General features: G+C 42.9%; 1 protein-coding gene across 29 annotated transcripts in view; it reads right to left on the bottom strand.

Moving 5' to 3' along the window:
* Window positions 1–1,494: 1,494 nt before the first annotated feature.
* Window positions 1,495–23,160, bottom strand: part of LOC149435880 (PC-esterase domain-containing protein 1A-like) — a 120,564-nt gene continuing 98,898 nt past the window's right edge. For 28 of the 29 annotated variants that reach the window (XM_089662304.1, XM_089662303.1, XM_089662320.1 and 25 more), the window contains one exon: window positions 1,495–4,966. In XM_089662304.1, coding sequence (XP_089518430.1) covers window positions 4,764–4,966 — 203 coding nt within the window. In that variant the 3' untranslated portion in view covers window positions 1,495–4,763. The remainder of the gene's footprint in view (window positions 4,967–23,160) is intronic. The other variant, XR_016308357.1, reaches the window with a different exon arrangement.

The raw sequence follows: 23,160 nt of genomic DNA, 5'->3' as shown, positions 1-23,160 counted from the left end.
CAGTGTTCTGCACTAATATAAAGGCTCTCTGAAGCCTAGAAACACCCTTTTTATAAGTTAAATTCGCAGCGAATATATTCGACTCGAATTTATTCCGCGAATTCGCCGAATCAGCCGAATCGAATTTTTGAATACTTCGCTCATCTCTAATAATAATATATAAATCCTGTATAATAATAATATATAAATCCTGTATAATAATAATAATATATAAATCCTGTAGAATAATAATAATAATAATAAATAAATCCTGTATAATAATATAAATCCTGTATAATAATAATAATAATAAATAAATCCTGTATAATAATATAAATCCTGTATAATAATATATAAATCCTGTGTAACAATAATAATATATAAATCCTGTATAATAATAATAATATAAATCCTGTATAATAATAATAATATATAAATCCTGTATAATAATAAATAAATCCTGTATAATAATAATAATATATAAATCCTGTATAATAATAAATAAATCCTGTATAATAATATAAATCCTGTATAATAATAATAAATAAATCCTGTAATAATAATATATAAATCCTGTATAATAATAATATAAATCCTGTATAATAATAATAATAATATATAAATCCTGTGTAACAATAATAATATATAAATCCTGTATAATAATAATAATATATAAATCCTGTGTAACAATAATAATATATAAATCCTGTATAATAATAATATAAATCCTGTATAATAATAATAATATATAAATCCTGTATAATAATAAATAAATCCTGTATAATAATAATAATATATAAATCCTGTATAATAATAAATAAATCCTGTATAATAATATAAATCCTGTATAATAATAATAAATAAATCCTGTAATAATAATATATAAATCCTGTATAATAATAATATAAATCCTGTATAATAATAATAATATATAAATCCTGTGTAATAATAATAATAAATAAATCCTGTATAATAATAATAATATATAAATCCTGTGTAATAATAATAATAATAATAAATAAATCCTGTATAATAATAATAATATATAAATCCTGTATAATAATAATCTACACATACATATACACACACACCATAGTCTGTAGACTTTAGACATTCACACAAACCGATTAATATACACTCATTTGGATTTTTTTTTTGTACAAAAGACATGCAGCAGAATACGTTTTGGCCTAAATTTATTAAATTTGATTTTTTTTTATTGGATATGTTTTATAGCAAAATCTCAGTCTTTATTTTTTATAAAATAAAAAAAAAACCCAAGTGGTTATCAAATGCCACCAAAAGAAAGGTCTATTTGTGTGAAAAAAATTATACAAATTTAATTTGGGTACAGCGTTGCATGATCGCGCAATTTTTCAGTTAAAGTAGTGCAGTCCTGAATAGCAAAACAAGGCCTGGTCATGAGGGGGGTAAAACCTTTCCGGAGGTCATGTGGTTAAGCAACACCTTAACGTATATCTCTAGAGAAATAGTTAAAGAAAAAAAAATGCACAATTACAGATTTTATAGAATAACTTTATTCCAAAATTCATAAAAATAAAATTTATCTGAACATTAACAAAAACAGTGAAATGTCAGTATAATACGTATCTACAAAAACAAACATATCTACAAACTATGTACATGGTGGCACCTATGGTGCACATCAACGCAGCCATGTTGGGGTTAAACCGACTGAAACAGACACAAGGTCTTTCTTCAACTCCAACTGAAACTTCCCCTCAGGGGCGGTTACCTGGAATACACTCACCACTACCCCTAGTGGAACTACAGGGAAATGTACAGACACTTAAAAAGGGACCACCCACCTGAAACCAGTGTCAGCCTTGGACAGATGCTATAGGGATAAATCGCTCAGACCTCTGCTGAACAACAAAATATCAGAAATTCCAGTTTCATCAAACTAGTAATGAAAACTGAATATCTAACTGCCCAGTGTAACAAGCCAAGTCTCATTCCTCGTGAGAAACGGGGAATCCTCATCTTGAGACCACAATAGGTTGGGTGATTGAGATACTATCACTGTAGCCCTGAGAAGAGGGGTGCATGACCCGGCTGAATACCATGAAACATTTCTTAAAGAATTATATTATCAAAAAATTTCCAACAGGGACCCCAACCCTTCCATAACAAGGCTTTGTCCGGAGTTGTACTTTTAAATGGATGGATTTCATTGAAAAATTTTGAGGGGTATAGTGACCTCAAGCAACCAGCACTACCCCACCTATAGGAACACAGCCAGTACCATTGACTAAAGATCTGGTGTGTTGCCTCACACCCTCCTGTAATGAAAAATGACAAAAAAGCCTAAAACCAACTGGTGGGTTTGAAGCATCACCAAGCATGGTTTGCTTAAAGTGAACCAGTCACTTCCAGCAGTCCAGGGCTGAAATGGCAATACATTGGCATCAAATTGGTTCTGTGCTGCTTGGGGGGAGCCTCACACCCAAAATTAACACCTTCTAGAATGTAGAAAAGAGTGTGTAGGTATGTGGGACTTTTAACTGTTAATATTCCTTGATGGTCCTGAAGAAGCGGTTGAAACCAGGAAACGCGTAGACCATTGGGCAACGATATACATTGTACATAATGTAAAACCACCACAATTTTTCCAATTTGATATCATGTCTAAATTTTAAACATATTGGAAAAAAAGTCATGGTTTTTTTGCATATTCAATGGTTACTTTTGTATAGTATGGCTACCTGTGGTATATTTAAAGTCCCACATACCTACACTTTGCTTATTCCTGGGATGATACCCTGCTAAACCTTATATTTTGAGTAATCTGTGAACATTTCACCTCTTAGCACCTTCAATGTTTACCTTGGTCTATAGAACTACATTGAAGGTGAAGGCCTCTATGGACACTTGCAGGGCCCAGACTGGATGGAGGTAGGAGAGGTGCCAAAGCGCAGAACTGGAGGTCATGGCATGGGTGCAGGAAGACCTGGAGGTCATGGCATGGGTACAGGAAGACCTGGAGGTCATGGCATGGGTGCAGGAGACCTCCCTAAAAACACAGAGGAACCTATGGGTGCAGGAGACCTCCCTAAAAACACAGAGGAACCTATGGGTGCAGGAGACCTCCCTAAAAACACAGAGGAACCTATGGGTGCAGGAGACCTCCCTAAAAACACAGAGGAACCTATGGGTGCAGGAGACCTCCCTAAAAACACAGAGGAACCTATGGGTGCAGGAGACCTCCCTAAAAACACAGAGGAACCTTTGGGTGCAGGAGAGCTCCCTAAAAACACAGAGGAACCTATGGGTGCAGGAGACCTCCCTAAAAACACAGAGGAACCTATGGGTGCAGGAGACCTCCCTAAAAACACAGAGGAACCTATGGGTGCAGGAGACCTCCCTAAAAACACAGAGGAACCTATGGGTGCAGGAGACCTCCCTTAAAACACAGAGGAACCTATGGGTGCAGGAGACCTCCCTAGAAACAACACAGAGGAACCTATGGGTGCAGGAGACCTCCCTAAAAACAACACAGAGGAACCTATGGGTGCAGGAGACCACCCTAAAAACACAGAGGAACCTATGGGTGCAGGAGACCTCCCTAAAAAACACAGAGGAACCTATGGGTGCAGGAGACCTCCCTAAAAACACAGAGGATCCTATAGGTGCAGGAGACCTCCCTAAAAACTCAGAGGAACCTATGGGAAGGTGTAGAGGTATAGGCACCCTATCCTGCCTGTATTTCGTTTCTGGACACATTCACTTGAAAATAATTGAGGTCATGATCTTTCACACAGCATAGCAATTTCACAGCTTTAAACACAGCAATCTGCAGGCCTCACTTATATCCAAGAGCACCTGTCATGTACATGAAAGCTGGAAAAGCCTCAAAAAGCCAGTTGGCCAATGCTCTGAAAAAACGGTAGAGCTCAATTTTCTAGAACTTAGTCTGTTGGTGACAATGGATGTATACGTTCCCCATTGCTTAGGACTGTCTATAGCCCTTCAATCTCAAGCAACCTTCACTGCCATTCTGTAAATGAAGGCATTATCGTACCTGGAAATTCAGTAAGATGGAATTCTGCTGGATCTTGAGGCTAAGCAACAGTTCACCAAGTGGATACTTGACTACAGGTGGCTTTAATGTAAGGGTGTCTTTTATTATACGGTATTATTAAGTATCTTACTTGTAGGGGGTGCTAAAAAAAAAAAATTAGCAACAGTCACAGGGAAATCAAAAATACCTCCCAATACATAGCAATGCAAAAAAATAATTTTTCGACACAAACATAAAAAGTGCTTCAATATAAGAAAATCTTTGAACACTTCAGTGTAACCAACTTTCTTCAAAAGGAGAGACGTTCAACATCACTTAGCAGCATACTCAGTACAGGCTTCCCTCTTCGCACTAATACATTTTAAAGGCCTAAGCATACGAAAGTCTTCCTGGGATGAAATCACGGGGGGCTCTAAAAAGGGTAATGGCCCGGTTCTGCGTGAATGAATTCTGGAACAAGAGTTGGACTTTCAAACCAATTTGTGGTGCTTGGTCCATTTAGGGTATTGGTGTAAATACTTAGAGGGAAATCAGAGTGCTTACGTAAAAAGAAATGAATAACTTTCAAAACGAGAAAAAGTGCAAAACTTTTTACTGTCCTAGAGTTCTTGCGACCAATCGTTTTAGTCAATTTTCACAAGACGTGCCGTGCCTTTTTGGGAAGATACCAGGAGGTAGAAAGGGATAAAAGGCAAAAAGGTGTATATTCCCCACTAGTGGACAGCGTTGGTTTCTCCATCTGCTATATCCGTGATGGAGATGGCGAAGGCACGTGATATGGGTACATTGGCTTGATCCCTCTCCTCTTCTTGTGTACTCTTTGGTAGCCCCTCCATGTTGCTTGTGGCATTGGGGCATTGTAGGGGAATGCGCCAAAGTCATCTGGCACTGCCAGGTTATAGGAATTGATGGTCATGCCGTTGAAGGGGTGGTCAGACGTGGGAACTGAAGAGGAAAAAAAAAAAAAAAACAACATTACAGGTCAGATGTGAATATTACACACGGCAGCTGCTCAATTTCACGCTAACATTGGTGGTGTGGAAAGGGATGGGAGATTACACAGATTTCCCAGCATCCAGCCCTTCTAGACCAGCAATGGGCAAACTACGGCCCGGCGGACCTTTTAATCCGGCCCGCAGCCAGGGCAGGCAAACAGGATGTGTGTAGGCGGGGCAGCGTGACTAACGTGAGGGGAGCTAGGCTCCTCTCACAGTCCGCCCTGAAGACTGGAACGGCGCGGGAACACGGCGAGAGGAACGCGCGGAGCAAAAGTAAGTAAATTGACACAGGGGGGACTTGGCTTACTACTTGGGAGGGAATAGTACTATGGGGGATGAATTAATATGGGGGATGAATTACTATATGGGGGATGAATTAATATGGGGGATCAATTACTATATGGGGGATGAAATACTATATGGGGGATGAATTACTATATGGGGGATGAATTACTATATGGGGGATGAATTACTATATGGGGGATGAATTACTATATGGGGGATGAATTACTATATGGGGGATGAATTACTATAGGGGGGATGAATTACTATATGGGGGATGAATTACTATAGGGGGGATGAATTACTATACGGGGGATGAATTACTATACGGGGGATGAATTACTATGGGGGATGAATTACTATATGGGGGATGAATTACTAGGGGGGATGAATTACTAGGGGGGATGAATTACTATATGGGGGATGAATTACTATGGGGGATGAATTACTATGGGGGATGAATTACTATATGGGGGATGAATTACTATATGGGGAATTAATTACTATGCTTACTATGGGGGAATATTACTATACTTACTATAGGGGGGATGAATTACTATATGGGGGATGAATTACTATAGGGGGGATGAATTACTATAGGGGGGATGAATTACTATAGGGGGGATGAATTACTATAGGGGGGATGAATTACTATACGGGGGATGAATTACTATACGGGGGATGAATTACTATGGGGGATGAATTACTATATGGGGGATGAATTACTAGGGGGGATGAATTACTAGGGGGGATGAATTACTATATGGGGGATGAATTACTATATGGGGGATTAATTACTATGGGGGATGAATTACTATGGGGGATGAATTACTATATGGGGAATTAATTACTATGCTTACTATGGATGACACATACACATCATTCATCTACTCTTGGTCCGGCCCCCGGGTCCAATATATGAACCCATTGCGGCCCTCAAGTCAAAAAGTTTGCCCACCCCTGATCTAGACACTACTCTGAATATTGTAGCAGATATAAGAAGCGCCAAAATAAATCAGATAATAAGCAGCACCTCTAACCAAAAAAGGTAAAATAGTGAACAAATAAAAAGTGCGCTAATTATTCACAAAAAATGCAAAGATAAATAATAAAAATAAATTCATAAATATAAACATAAGTCCAGCCACCATAACAGTGATAGTCCAATGTCAACCTTGAAAACAAACCCCCCGTGTGCAAATCCAACACCAGATGAAGGGAATCCACTCACCAGAGCTATATGCTGATTATATTATAGACCAGCATGATGGCATGTTGCTCTGGGAGCGATGATCTGCAGGATATCCCAGTAGAGGAACAGCAACCAACAGTGATCCAATCAGCACATAAGGAACAGCTAGGCAGCACATATGGAACAGCTAAGCAGCAAATGATCTTCCAGTAACATGGGCAAAGCGGGAGGAATCAGAAGAGATATGATGGTGCAGGACGTTTAAAACCAGTAAAATGTTATTAGTAAAGTATTGCACTCACAAAGATGGTGTCTAGCCAACACCAGCAATGACCGCCTCTATAATGCCACATCCACGAGGGAAAAACCAAGGGACGAACCTCCTGCACCGCGATCAACACAGCCGACAGCTGGAAGGAACGTTCCAACGTCACGTCCACTAGGCCAGGCCCAACGCGTTTCGTCACTTGACGTCTTCAAGGGGCGGAGTGGATATCAGACGTCTGCTCATAAAATATATACCCATTCCGCATACGAGATCAGCTGCAGTCGATCAGCACATCAATCTGATACCAAACTACAGCTCAATCTCCGCAGTAAATAGGAATATGTGGCAATAACCTATAACAGCAGATTGGTGTGGCAATCAAATGGTCATAATGAAAATAACAAATACACAAATGGTCCTATGGAAACATAGGTCAGTATTAAACATATATATATATATATGCTAAGAGTGGTAGTAGAAATATACATAATCTCAAACCTACATCATACATGTATCTCTCCACTGGCTTACGATTGCCCAACGGATCAAATTCAAAATCCTAACACTGACGTACAAAGCCGTCCACCATACTGCCCCGAACTACATCACCGACCTAATATCCAAGTACCGCCCAACACGCACACTCCGCTCCTCACAAGACCTCCTTCTCTCTAGTTCCCTGGTCTCCTCCTCCCATGCCCGCCTCCAGGACTTCTCCAGGGTGTCACCCATCCTCTGGAACTCCCTGCCCCAACCCATCAGATTATCACCTACTCTTCTCTCCTTTAGGCACACCCTGAAAACCCATCTCTTCAGGGAAGCCTACCCCACCCCCTGCTAACTAGCCGACCTCCTCCACTCTTCCTACCACTCCATCCCCCACAGCTATCTCCTCCTGTGCCACCATCCCCTCCCTGCTAGATTGTAAGCTCCGAGGAGCAGGGCCCTCAATCCCCTCATGTTTTGCATTGTATTGGTATTGTTCTGTCACATGTTCTGTCCCCCTTTGTAATGTACAGCGCTGAGCAAACTATCGGCGCTTTATAAATACTGTATAATGATAATATAATAATTAGGATAATAACAAAACATAGAACTCTCTGTATAAAAATCGACCACCAATCAAAATCGAATTTCTATAATGATCATTCGATTGGTGGATTGCATTTTTTATCTTACTATAATATCTCGCTTGTTCCATTTAATTTAGAATATGATTTACTATTTTTGTGGGTCGATCAACTTTTGATCAAATTTTTTATAGGTCGATCTTTTTTGATCACATTTCTCTTAATGGATTATTCGATTGATCGAATTTTAGATCGAATAATACTGGTGCATTTTTTTTAAATTGGGGATTTTTTATATCCCTTTGAGGTTAAGCTAGATGTTATTGGAGATTTCCTTATACCCCTCGAGGTTAAATTAAGGATGGTTAGATTTGTGGATGGGGTACCATTCCAATGTTTGGCCCTCTATATGAGCAGATTATGGGTTATTATCCCCATACATATCATCTTTACTGTTCGTCTTTGATTGGTGGTCGATTTTTATACAGAGTTCTAAGTTTTGTTATCATCCTTATGATGTAGGTTTGAGATTATGTATATTTCTACTACCACTCTTGGCTTATATATATGTTTAATACTCACCTATGTTTCCATAGGACCATCTGTGTATTTATATGTTATTTTCATTATGACCATTTGATTGCCACACCAATTTGCTGTTATATGTTATTGCCACATATTCCTATTTCCTGCGGAGATTGAGCTGTAGTTTGGTATCAGATTGATGTGCTGATCGACTGCAGCTGATCTCGTATGCGGAATGGGTATATATTTTATGAGCAGACGTCTGATATCCACTCCGCCCCTTGAAGACGTCAAGTGACGAAACGCGTTGGGCCTGGCATAGTAGACGTGACTTTGGAACGTTCCTCCCAGCTGTCGGCTGTGTTGATCGCGGTGCAGGAGGTTCGTCCCTTGGTTTTTCCCTCGTGGATGTGGCATTATAGAGGCGGTCATTGCTGGTGTCGGCTAGACACCATCTTTGTGAGTGCAATACTTTACTAATAACATTTTACTGGTTTTAAACGTCCTGCACCATCATATCTCTTCTGATTCCTCCAGCTTTGCCCATGTTACTGGAAGATCATTTGCTGCTTAGCTGTTCCATATGTGCTGATTGGATCACTATTGGTTGCTGTTCCTCTACTGGGATATCCTGCAGATCATCGCTCCCAGAGCAACATGCTATCATACTGGTATTCGATCTAAAATTCGATCAATCGAATAATCCATTAAGAGAAATGTGATCAAAAAAGATCGACCTATAAAAAATTTGATCAAAAGTTGATCGACCCACAAAAATAGTAAATCATATTCTAAATTAAATGGAACAAGCGAGATATTATAGTAAGATAAAAAATGCAATCCACCAATCGAATGATCATTATAGAAATTCGATTTTGATTGGTGGTCAATTTTTATACAGAGAGTTCTATGTTTTGTTATTATCCTAATTATTATATTATTATACAGTATTTAAAGCGCCGATAGTTTGCTCAGCGCTGTACATTACAAAGGAGGACAGAACATGTGACAGAACAATACCAATACAATGCAAAACATGAGGGGATTGAGGGCCCTGCTCCTCGGAGCTTACAATCTAGGAGGGAGGGGATGGTGGCACAGGAGGAGATAGCTGTGGGGGATGGAGTGGTAGGAAGAGTGGAGGAGGTCGGCAATTAGCAGGGGGTGGGGTAGGCTTCCCTGAAGAGATGGGTTTTCAGGGTCCGCCTAAAGGAGAGAAGAGTAGGTGATAATCTGATGGGTTGGGGCAGGGAGTTCCAGAGGATGGGTGACACCCTGGAGAAGTCCTGGAGGCGGGCATGGGAGGAGGAGACCAGGGAACTAGAGAGAAGGAGGTCTTGTGAGGAGCCGAGTGTGCGTGTTGGGTGGTACTTGGATATTAGGTCGGTGATGTAGTTCGGGGCAGTGTGGTGGACGGCTTTGTACGTCAGTGTTAGGATTTTGAATTTGATCCGTTGGGCAATCGTAAGCCAGTGGAGAGATACATGTATGATGTAGGTTTGAGATTATGTATATTTCTACTACCACTCTTAGCATATATATATATATATATATATGTTTAATACTCACCTATGTTTCCATAGGACCATTTGTGTATTTGTTATTTTCATTATGACCATTTGATTGCCACACCAATCTGCTGTTATAGGTTATTGCCACATATTCCTATTTCCTGCGGAGATTGAGCTGTAGTTTGGTATCAGATTGATGTGCTGATCGACTGCAGCTGATCTCGTATGCGGAATGGGTATATATTTTATGAGCAGACGTCTGATATCCACTCCGCCCCTTGAAGACGTCAAGTGACGAAACGCGTTGGGCCTGGCCTAGTGGACGTGACGTTGGAACGTTCCTTCCAGCTGTCGGCTGTGTTGATCGCGGTGCAGGAGGTTCGTCCCTTGGTTTTTCCCTCGTGGATGTGGCATTATAGAGGCTGTCATTGCTGGTGTCGGCTAGACACCGTCTTTGTGAGTGCAATACTTTACTAATAACATTTTACTGGTTTTAAACGTCCTGCACCATCATATCTCTTCTGATTCCTCCAGCTTTGCCCATGTTACTGGAAGATCATTTGCTGCTTAGCTGTTCCATATGTGCTGATTGGATCACTATTGGTTGCTGTTCCTCTACTGGGATATCCTGCAGATCATCGCTCCCAGAGCAACATGCTATCATACTGGTTTATAATATAATCAGCATATAGCTCTGGTGAGTGGATTCCCTTCATCTGGGGTCGGATTTGCACACGGGGGGGGGGGGGGGGGGGTTTGTTTTCAAGGTTGACATTAAGTTGATATTGGACTATCACAGTTATGGTGGCTGGACTTATGTTTATATTTATGAATTTATTTATTTTTATTATTTATCTTTGCATTTTTTGTGAATAATTAGCGCACTTTTTATTTGTACACTACTCTGAATATATCATGAACGGTGTCTCTGGAAATACCTGAAACAAGGAGTTTACATGAAAAGAAAGTAAACATTTCTTGTGGTCATTTTAGATACTATCCTCTTATCAATACTGTATACAAAGCCAGCTCCATAAAGATCTAGTATGTACCTGAGTGGCCAGCATGGAGCCCTGACCTCAACCCTACTGAACACCTCTTAGGTGAGAATTGGAATTCAAATTGTGAGTAAGGTCACATCCAACTTCCATACCCAACCTGACAAATGTTTAGGAAAATGGACAGAATTCCCACATATTCCAGAATCTTGTGGAAAGCCTTCCCAGAAGAGTGGAGGCTGTTATAACTGAAAGGGTGGAGAAGATTGGTGGGGGTTTGGCAACTATAACTCCATGCATTTGGAATGGGATGTCCAGCAAGCTTATATGTTCAGTAGGGTTGAAATCAGGGCTTTGTGAAGGCCACTAGAAATCCTCCACACCAAACCATGTCTTTATGGAGCTGACTTTGAACACGTGGGCACAATCATGCTGGAACAGAAGAAGGCTTCCCCAAATTGTTGCCACAAGGATGGAAGATCACAATGATCTAAAATGTCTCTTGTACGTCATAGTATTGCACCAGCACCTTTCACTGGAAACACCTGAATTAATTAGGAGGGTTCTCCACACACTTTTGGCCATATAGTATACACACTGCCTTGTATATACAGTGGGGCAAAAAAGTATTTAGTCACCACCAATTGTGCAAGTTCTCCCACTTACAAAGATGAGAGAGGCCTGTAATTGGCATCATAGGGAGACCTCAACTATGAGAGACAAAATGAGAAAACAAATCCAGACAATCACATTGGCTGATCTGGAAAGAATTTATTTGCAAATTATTGTGGAAAATAAGTATTTGGTCACCTACAAACAAGCAAGATTTCTGGCTCTCACAGACCTGTACCTTCTTCTTTAAGAGGCTCCTCTGTCCTGCACTCATTACCTGTATCAATGACACCTGTTTGAACTTGTTATCAGTATAAAAGACACCTGTCCACAACCTCAAACAGTCCCACTCCAAACTCCACTATGGTGAAGACCAAAGAGCTGTCGAAGGACACCAGAAACAAAATTGTAGACCTGCACCAGGCTGGGAAGACTGAATCTGCAATAGGCAAGCAGCTTGGTGTGAACAAATCAACTGTGGGAGCAATAATTAGAAAATGGAAGACATACAAGACCACTGATAATCTCCCTCGATCTGGGGCTCCACGCAAGATCTCACCCCGTGGGGTCCAAATGATCACAAGAACGGTGAGCAAAAATCCCAGGACCACACGGGGGGACCTAGTGAATGACCTGCAGAGAGCTGGGACCAACGTAACAAAGGCTACCATCAGTAACACACTAAACCGCCAGGGACTCAGATCCTGCAGTGCCAGACGTGTCCCCCTGCTTAAGCCAGTACATGTCCGGGCCCATCTGAATTTTGCTAGAGAGCATTTGGATGATCCAGAAGAGGATTGGGAGAATGTCATATGGTCAGATGAAACCAAAATAGAACTGTTTGGTAGAAACACAACTTGTCGTGTTTGTAGGAGAGAGAATGCTGAGTTGCATCCAAAGAACACCATACCTACTGTGAAGCATGGGGGTGGCAACATCATGCTTTGGGGCTGTTTCTCTGCAAAGGGACCAGGACGACTGATCCATGTACAGGACAGAATGAATGGGGCCATGTATCGTGAGATTTTGAGTACAAACCTCCTTCCATCAGCAAGGGCATTAAAGATGAAACGTGGCTGGGTCTTCCAACATGACAATGATCCCAAACATACCGCCCTGGCGTGGCTTCGTAAGAAGCATTTCAAGGTCCTGGAGTGGCCTAGCCAGTCTCCAGATATCAACCCCATAGAAAACCTTTGGAGGGAGTTGAAAGTCCGTGTTGCCCAGCGACAGCCCCAAAACATCACTGCTCTAGAGGAGGTCTGCATGGAGGATGGGCCAACATACCAGCAACAGTGTGTGCCAACCTTGTGAAGACTTCCAGGAAACGTCTGACCTCTGTCATTGCCAACAAAGGATATATAACAAAGTATTGACATGAACTTTTCATATTCACCAAATACTTATTTTCCACCATAAATTGCAAATAAATTCTTTCCAGATCAGCCAATGTGATTGTCTGGATTTGTTTTCTCATTTTGTCTCTCATAGTTGAGGTCTCCCTATGATGCCAATTACAGGCCTCTCTCATCTTTGTAAGTGGGAGAACTTGCACCATTGGTGGTGACTAAATACTTTTTTGCCCCACTGTATGGCAATTTGCATCCCAAACACTCAGCCACAACATATCTGTACAACCACTATTATTATGAAGTGCATACAAAGGGTGATGGTCCATCAGCTTTTGATTGTAAGCACAACTATCCTGAAGTTGATAACTGCAAAAAGGAATCTATTGCATCCTGAGGTTTACACGACACAGCTTTGTTTCATAGAGAAGGAGACCTGATTTACAGTTGAGTAACAGGTCAGAATGTACATTCTTAGAACTGAACCGCAACAGACTGGCTGCTTGTACTGCTTCTTCCTCTCCAAGTCTGAGCCCTGCAGAACATGGGCTGCAAGAGGCATATAAGACAATTCAGGTACTCACACTGCTTCCATTAAAAGAAATACACTTATGAATGAATGAATGAATGAATGAATGATGCCACCTTCGGGATCGGACAGTGTCAAACAAATTGTAGGCTAGCAAAGGAAAGCCCTCCAACCATCAGCACACCCGTTTTTATTGTAAAGCTGCACTGAGAGCATGATCATAAAACGCACACATTTGTTGGAATCCTTTGAGGAGCACAGGTCCCAAAGCGATTTTATGGCAAGTACATACTAACAATACCTACTTTCTTTCCCGTCCATTGAGGGACATATAAAGTCTTAACATTTGTGCTGCCCACCCCTCAGTTGGATGGCTTTTGGACATCCCAAAGGTTAACAGGTCCTAGAAACCAATAGAGAACTGGAGACTGCCCGCAGTTCAAACAGCCATCTGAAGGACCATGGATGTGGAGGCTGCTCCTTCCACCTGAAAAAAAAACTTAGGAAATTCCGTAGAAAAACTGAGAACTTTGAAAAATCTGAAAAACCACTGCTCAATGCCAAAAATCCCAAGAAGCACTCACAGATGTAGTAGGGTTCTCATACACAAGAAAGGGTGGAACCTGAGTCATGAGATCATAAGCTTGGATGATGCACCTGGAGATGGAGGACAAGAACCCACTGCACCCTTATGGGGATTATCCAAGATTGGCGGTAGTGCCTCCTTAATGCCTGACACTTTTCAGAGGGCAGTAAGCATTACCCTCCAGTGTTAAACAGCCCTTGGAAAGTATGAAATCTCTGCTGGCTTGAGCAGTGTCCAGGACTAGAGCTAGAAATTGTGAGTGTTCCTACAATGATTTCTGAAGGTTCAGGATCCATCTGAAAAGCTGTAGGTTCTGGAAAGTCAAAGACAGAGCCATACGTCACATGACATATGACACACAGCCTGCACCAACAGTTTCCTTAGCAGGGAGTTGGTCTTGATGTGGGGATCAAGGGGTGGAGAAACAAAAATGGCTGTTTGTTAAACAGATAAGGGTGGAGACAACTTTCTATTCAGCTTCTTAAGCTTGTTTCGCTAAAGGGAGATGGGTGCTTTTGCTACCAGTAGCATCCTTGATGATATTGTCAAGAGCTGGTCTGAAGAGACACTGTACCTTGAAGGCCATGCAGACTGAATTTTTGGTTTAACAGTCCAGCACTTTAGCCAAATTGCCTTATGTACAGTTGTGTTCAAAATAATAGTGTGGTAAAAAAAGTGAATAAAGCTGAAAATCCTTCTAATAGCTTTTATTACCATCCACACAAATGCATTGGGAACACGACACATTCTATTCCAAATCACAACATGAAGAAAAATACATCAAATTTGTGTTGTTCCTCTAATATTCACTTTTCTTCAATTGTTTTAGACGGTTCAAAAAAATGGCAGTGTTTGTATTCTTCTTTACAAACTCAAACATTCACTATATAAACTGAGAAATGTTTGAAGATTTTGCTTTCCTTTGAATGACTTCATGAATATTTGGTTGTAGTCGCACTGTTTCTGAGAACTGCTGTACATCTGTGTTGCATGGAGTCACCCAACTTCTGGCCCCTGTGATCAGGTATTCCAGCCCAGGATGATTGGACCACATTCCACAGTTCTTCTCTATTTCTTGGTTTTGCCTCAGAAACGGCATTTTTGATGTCACCCCACAAGTTTTCTATTGGATGAAGATCCGGGGATTGGGCTGGCCACTCCATAACGTCCATCTTGTTGGTCTGGAACCAAGATGTTGCACGTTTACTGGTGTGTTTGGGGTCGTTGTCTTGTTGGAACACCCATTTCAAGGGCATTTCCTCTTCAGCATAAGGCAGCATGACCTCTTCAAGTATTCTGATGGATTCAAACTGATCCATGATCCCTGGTATGCGATAAATAGGCCCAACACCGTAGTATGAGAAACATCCCCATATCATGATGCTTGCACCACCATGCTTCACGGTCTTCACAGTGTACTGTGGCTTGAATTCAGTGTTTGGGGGCCGTCTGACAAACTGTCTCCGCCCACTAGACCCAAAAAGAACAAACTTACTTTCATCAGTCCACAAAATGTTGCACCATTTCTCTTTAGGCCAGTCAATGTGCTCTTTGGCAGATTGTAACCTCTTCAGCACACGTCTTTTTTCCAACAGTGGGACTTTGCGGGGACTTCTTGCAGATAGCTTGGCTTCACATAGGCGTCTTCTAATTGTAACAGTCCTCACAGGGAACGTCACACCTTCTTTCATCTTCCTGGAGCTGATTGTTCATATACAGTTGTGTTCAAAATAATAGGAACAGACATGCAACAAATGAGATTAGAAGCTTCTACCAAACTATCACAGCTAAAGTGTAAAGCTGCAGCCATTAGCTACATGCATTTTATAAACAGGGGATCATCCTGAGCAGCGTTTAGATCTCTTTGACCAGTCAGATGCAGCAAGGTCGCGGCTAGAATCCGGTAAAGGGCCCACCAGTGAAAGCAGAACTCTAGAAAGGGCTTTCAACTACTTTTCAGTTGGGTCCTTAAGGACAGACACATCCTCTACTGGAAAATTCAGCACCCTGCTGGACCCTAGGTGGGGAAAGACCACTTTTTCACCAAATTCTCAATAAACGGATATAAGATTAACAAGTTATTTGCTCCCCCCAAAATGCTTATTAGGATGCTTCCATCTCCACAGTGAAACAGTTTGAAAAGTAGGTGCAAAGGGAAACAACCCAAGGCTGGAGACAGGTCTGGTAGAAGCAACAGGCTGATCCCCTAGTCTTAGAATTGGGCAATTGGCATCAGTAAGAACAGAATGGTCTTTTAATTTGGCAGTATTAGTGGACTGAAACTCAGGGACATATTCATCAGTTAAGGACTGAATGGTCAGTTTCTGTACTAGATGGCTCCAGATGAAGCTGGAAAGGCCATGGGTAAATCAGATAATCTGCAGGAGAGGGGGAAGGAGATGGTTGGTGGCCTCTACACTTAGCCAGCAAACCGGGCAAGTCAGACAGTGGTCAAAACTTCAACTTATAGCAGAGATGGCCTAGCCACACACGATGGAGCACAAGGACGACTCCAAAGACAGATCTGACTAGGAAGAGAGGATAACATTCTACGCTGCAGACATCAGCACCATCCAAAGTTGGGGTGCAAGAACCCCCAGAAACATTTGTAGAATGTGAGCAAGGGTCAGAGATAGGGCAAATGCTGAGACAATACCAACAAGCTCTCGACTGGACAGAACTTTGCAGCTAACAATTATCAGAATGCTATCTGGAGAGTATCCTACACAGAGCCCAGTGCCCAAAGGTCACTTCCAGGCTATCCCTGTAACAACCAGTCCTGATGCAGTACTCCAATGGCCACATGGAGGATGATAGTGTCAGAAAGTTGCAGTCGTAGAGACAAAACTTCAGCAGGAATGTAGAGAAAAAAGAAATTTGAAGAAAAAAAATGTTGCTTACAAAATAATAAACGTTAGTCAACGCAGTAGAGCCGTAGAAAAGATGTCCATCCTCCTACGAAAACTGCAGGAAGCGGAGTCATGCTTGTACTGCGAAAGGTTATCCTGGGCTGGCCCACGTTTTGTGTTTGCCAGCATCCAACCTTCCGGTCAGCAGTAGAGTGACCTAAAGTTTTAATCGTTTCTGTTTCGGTCAATAATTGAGAAAGAACAACGTAACTGAAAAAGCAAAAAATAAAACTGAAAATAAGCATTAAAAACAAAGAAAAACTTGTGTAACATTAGGTATGGAAGGAGAGATCTCATCACAAATGTGTTCATGGTTCAAAGTCCAGTAGTTCAGCCAAATGCTTCCAATCCAGAATTTGAGTAGTGTCATGGAAATTTTGTATTGTTGGTCGAACTTTAAATGTGTCATGTATTCGTGTTATTCATATGTCTCTCGTGTGGCTTAATTAAAGCTCTGAAGGCTGCAATTGGGCCATGCGCATGTACAATGTATGTATTACAGTACTCGGCTTGGTAATGGATGAGATGGCAGATCTGCGCTTATAGACCGGCGTGTATACCACCACGGCATTCCATGCGAATGCCGCTGTCAGTAGACCGTGGGCCTGTATCCACATATCAGCAGCATGGTACCACGTGGGCTTCATAACGCAATGCGCAAGCGGTGTGAACTCCACGTGTAGGCTTATGCATATCTTACAACCCATTACCAACTTGAAACTGTATCTGGGATGGATGTGTTTTAATAAAGATCGTATCGGGCCCATCCAGGTACAGACTGATATTTTTAGAGAGTGCTTGTACAGAGAATGTACATACCAATAGAAGATAGTAGGACAGGAAATATGACCTCAGATGGCTCATAGGGGGGAAGGGGAGGAAGTCTGCTGACCTCAGAAGGTTCATGGGGGAGGACCAGTGATAGATAATAGCAAAGGCTATGCTCCAATTGGAATGTACATCCTCTGTATAAGCAATCCCCATTGTATTGTTCGGTGGGAGGGATTGACTTTATTCATGTGGGGGGCATGTGTGTATTCCTAATAAAACAGAGAGCTGAGCCTAAAATCAGCCCTTATGTGAGTTGCAACCAGCCTTAGAGTGTCGTGTGATCATTCCAGGGTAACGGAGCTCCATCACCCACAAATTCAACAGAACCAAAGTATTTGGATGGGCAGGAATCGTGTAGTTTGGCTGCAGTCGTGGTAAGCGAGATTCGCACAGCTTTATGGGGGATTTCTGCGCATCCAACTGCGAGTACTCACGGTAAGGAGAAATTCGTTAAAGCGAATTTCCAAGACAGTTTGGCGAGCCTGGTGGATACTAACGCGTATTCTTGCGTAGCTAACCTAGAACGAGGGGGGAATGGCCATCATGAACTAGCAAAAAGTATGCCGGCACATTTCAGGTCTCTCTGCCATTAAGAGGATCGCTTTTTGCGTGTTCGTGTGGCTGATTTCGCTCTCTGTTAGCTAACAAGAAATACCGCTTAACAAGGACCTCGTTTTTTGTCCTAAACTCTTGATTTGTGGGTGAAAAGACGAGGGTTTGTCTCTGCTGAGAGCAGCAGGGGGGGTGGGTTTTGGTTGGCTGGATTTGGTCAAGTTTAAAAATCGTCCAACCAAAAATTAAACGGGTATATGTTTTAGTGGGTAAAAGTTGTTGCATAGTGTTAGGTAAGTATTTGTGGGCTGTAGGTACTGTGGTGATTGCTTTACCCCCCTCCACGTGAGGTAATTATTACAGTGCTGAAAGGTTTAGGTTAATTGTTAACTGTTGTAAGATCTCTGTGTGTATGTGATCTGTACAATGTTTTGTGGTATTACTGCTCCCAGCAAGCATGCAGCAGGGGGTCCTTTTTGTTACATGTGCATGTTAGTGTGATATGTTGGTGTTTTATGTCCGTTCTGTGATTGTGCCCAAATTGTGTTGTATGTGTGCTTCATATTGTTGTGTAATTGTCCAGTGTATGTTCTGTCCAAACGTCTGTTTTATGTAAGAGGCAATTTTGAGGCTAGAGGCTGCCGTGTGCTTCCCTGTGGGGGGCCATTCTAGCGTTACCATGTGCTTCCCTGTGGGGGGTCATTCTAGTATCTGCCATGTGCTCCTCTGTGGGGGGTCATTTTCTTGACTAAACCACATGGACTCCTTTTGTTTGGTGGCCATTTTGTTGACTACCATATGTGCAGTAATCTCTATGCAATGTGCATGAAGTTTCCTATATGCATTTGACCCATATTGTGTTTTTAATCCAAATTTTTTTACAGTTTCATTTGTTTGCTTTTAGCTTTAAATTTGCGTATTGCCAGCCAATTTAAAGTGTATTAAGCGAGTTTTCCCTTCACGTGTTCCACATTTAATGAGCGCGGTGAAGTCTGGGTTTTTGCACATAGATTTCTTGTATAGTGATTATGTTTTTCTTGTGTTTTTCCTGTTAAAAGTAGTTCCTTATTGTAAAGCGGGTTTGTTTTAAGCTGCTGTGTCGCGTGTTTCACGTCCAGCAGACTTTTTGTGTAAACGGTTCTAGGTGGTTGCAGTAAAGATTGCGTGTATAACGTGGATCGTTTAGCGGTGCTGATAGGAGTGATTTTTGCGTCAGCAACAAGGTTACTTTTGGCGCAGTTTTTCGGTTTACCTCTGTGTAATTGTTTTACTGTGAAACGTCCCGTGTTTTTCATAAGGATCCACTTTGTCCTTTTTAACAGTTTTTCAGGTTGAAAAAGGGTTTTTCTGTGTGTATTAGGAAAGTTTTTTTTCTTTTTACACAAATTTCCTAAAGGTCAGTTAGCAGGTTTCTGCCCAACCAGTGACCCCTAAGTAACATCCAAGAACCCCTCTTTTTGTTTTGACTTGTGTTAGCTACTGTGTGCAGGGAGAGAAAAGCCACTTTCATCATTGTGCGGTGTGGCCTGCCAAACACAGTGGGTGATGAGAACCACATAAATTACGCTGTGTGAGTGGGCGGTCCAGGGAAATCCTGGTCACCACAAACACTTCGGGTGGTCAGGATCACACAAATTGCGCTGTGGGAGTGGGAGGTGTGCTCTCAGTCTGACCGCCACTTGATGCGCTTCGGGTGATCGATAAGTATCACATAAATTACGCTGTGCTGGGAAAGTGGTGGAATCAGGCCTCTCGGTAGGATCCCACCGAGTGCTCCAGGGGGTAAACAGGTACCCGGACGCGGGATATATACCAGTGACTAGTCACGATGGGCAGTAGTCAGTCCATGAAGAGAGAGGGGGAACCAGCCCTCTTCAGGGTAAGGACAGCTGCACAACTGATGAAGGTGAGTTTGGGGGGGAAGTCTACAGAACCCCTCAAAAGGTGGAATAAATGGTCGAAGGGTACCAGATGGGAAATTCCCCGGGAAGGTACATTTGACGCATGGAGGTGGGAAAAATTCATCTCTGAATTTGAACCACGGATGCAGGCGTCAGAACTAGAGATCGCACAGCTATGGCTTCACAGGTCAATCCAATTAGGGAAGCAAGGCATACATAAACTGGTGTCTGTCCGGAAGAACCAGGTGATGTATACCTGGCCTCCAGAGGGAATAAAACAGGAGGATCCAGTGTCAGAGGTGGAGGAAGCTCTTTCAGGGCTGACTCTACTAAGGCAGGCAGGATCAGGGTCTACTGGGGTTCCCCAACAACCAACAGTGGCTGAGATAAGTATAACTGCACCTGTCTCTTCTGTTAGTGACGTCACTCTTGACATACCTTCTGTGTCTTCTGTCTCTATGCCTCAGCCTCTGCCTCTACTTCTCCCTTCTCCCTGCTTCACCCCAGCTCCTTCTGTTTCCAACTATGAAGCCTACTCAACAACCGATTTGCAGACTATCTGTGAATCAAGGGGAATAGACACCCGGTTAAAAAACAGGGCGGATTGCATCAAAGCGCTACGAACCACTGATCAGACCCCTGCCCCCCAGCTATACCCTGATCTGAGGGACCTCAAACCTGAAGGTGCAGTAAGCGAGGTGGTTAATCTAAGCCCACCGATGATGCTGGGTCAGCCCTTGCACTCTTCCCGGACCGAGGCCTATCCAGTCAGGGTGCAGCAATTTGAAGGTCCTCCCAATGCACGGGGGGAACGGACTTTAGGGGAACGGGTAGTTTGGCATGTCCCCTTCACCCCGGCAGAGATCCGCACTATTCTGGCTGAGCTCCCGGACTATCGAGTCAATCCGAGAGGATTTGCTCGAATGTTTGGACAAAACCAGTTCAGCTATGGTATGAGCGGGTCAGATTGTGCACAGATCCTACGGGCAAAGGTGGGCATGGAAGTGGCCAGTACAGTGATTGCAGGGTGCTCTATAACCACGCATGAGGAGATGACTTCAGGGGGCAAAGAGTTCTGTACACAGCTAAAGGCAAAGCTTCCAGAAATGTATGGTGCTACCTCTACTACGGACATGATGAAGCTCACCCAGGGTCCTAATGAGGAAAGCGCCTGCTTCTGGCGCCGTCTCAAGCAGGCGGCACTGGATGCGGATCTGGAAGTTGGACCTGATGCTCCAACTGAAGGGGTAAAGGTGACCGCGACGCACATTCTGTTGCGGGCCAAATTTTTGGAAGGCATCAATATTAAAATTCGGGAAAGGCTGGTTCTGGCCCGACCCGAATATAATGAGATGTCTATCCCTGCTATCCTTTCCACTCTTGCGGCAATAGAGAGGGAAATGGATAGAAGAAAACAAGACAAGGCCAAAGTTCTTATGTCCCAGACCCCACACGAAAAACCAAGGGATCTGGGTCACAGGAAGGATAGGCCCCCACCCAGGTGCTTCCAGTGCCACCAAACGGGGCACATGAGGAGGAGCTGTCCCCAATTACCTAAAGGTCGGTGGCAGTTCATTCCTGATGAGTCCCCCGCCCCTATGACCACCATGGTAAGTAACTCCTATGAATCCTCATAGGAAGTTGGCAAATCGGTGTCGGCCCAGATCCATCTTTTTCTCGAGGAATTAAAATATCCCCTCCCTTGCCTCATCGACACCGGTGCAGCCAGAACAGTCTTGCGAAAACAGGACATCCAAGGCAAGGTACCCCTCTCAGGGGCAAACACACCGACGGTAGGTCTCACAGGTCAAACAGTGTCTCTACAGTCCACCAAACCACTCCATTTCAGGTTAGGTCTGCACACTGAGGCTGTCAGGTCAGTGCTGGTCTCAGATGACGTCCCCATCAATCTTTTGGGAGCGGACATCTTGTCAGACATTCAAGCTGTCATTGAGTTCACCCCATCGGGTGTTGTGGTGAGTAGTGCCCTGTCGGAAGAAAGACTGTGCACATTGTTGGCCCTACCTTATCTCACCGAGGCTACATATTGTCTGGAGTTGGACGTATTGGCTGAAGTTGACCCCAAAGTTTGGGCAGCAGATAAATATGATGTGGGTCTCTTGCCGGTACCTCCAACTACAGTCAACATCAGACCAGGAAGCGTGTTACCACAACTACCACAATATCCTTTAAGTGTAGCTCAAATGGACAGCCTAAAAACCCAGATCGACCATTATCTACAGATAAAGGTCCTCACCCCAACCCAGTCGCCATGTAACACACCATTATTCCCAGTAGCAAAAAAGACAGCACCTGGTCAACCGACCACCTACCGGCTGGTACATGACCTGAGAGCGGTAAACAAAATCATCATCAGTGATGCCCCTTTGGTGCCCAATCCACACACCCTGCTGGCAACCGTACCACCCAATGCAAAATTTTTTACCGTCATTGATCTGTCAAACGCGTTTTTCTCGGTACCCCTGGATCCCCAGTGTCAGTACCTTTTTGCCTTCTCCTTCCAGGGCCGACAACTTACCTGGACCCGTCTCCCCCAGGGAGCAGTAACCAGTCCCTCGGAATACAGCTGCAAGCTGAAAATCGTGTTAGATCAGTGGACCCCAATGAATCCAGAGGTGGTGTTGTTACAGTATGTTGATGACTTGCTCCTCTGCTGTCCCACTAAAAAGGATTGTTATCAACATACTGTTTCATTACTCAACCATCTGGCGTCAACGGGCAACAAGGCCAGCAAGGAGAAATTACAACTCTGCCAGGAGAAAGTCATCTTCTTGGGGCATTGTATTTCTCAGGGCACCAGGCACCTAACAACCCAAAGAGTGCAGACATTGCAAGACCTAAAGAGACCCAAAAACCACCGTCAGCTGAGAGCCGTCCTCGGCCTTATCAACTACTGCAGAGATTGGGTCCCCAACATCTCGGACAAACTTGGTCCCCTGTATGAGCTGACATCCAAAACACCATTTCAAATGTCAGATGACGACTGGTCAACTCTTCAAGATTTG

Source organism: Staurois parvus, unplaced genomic scaffold (genome assembly GCF_062004578.1).
Source record: "Staurois parvus isolate SC_StPar_1 unplaced genomic scaffold, SC_StPar_1.0 ptg001455l, whole genome shotgun sequence".
NCBI classification, from domain to species: domain Eukaryota; kingdom Metazoa; phylum Chordata; class Amphibia; order Anura; family Ranidae; genus Staurois; species Staurois parvus.
The sequence above is the reverse complement of the archived record's forward strand: the minus strand, read 5'-3'. Positions and strand labels throughout refer to the sequence as shown.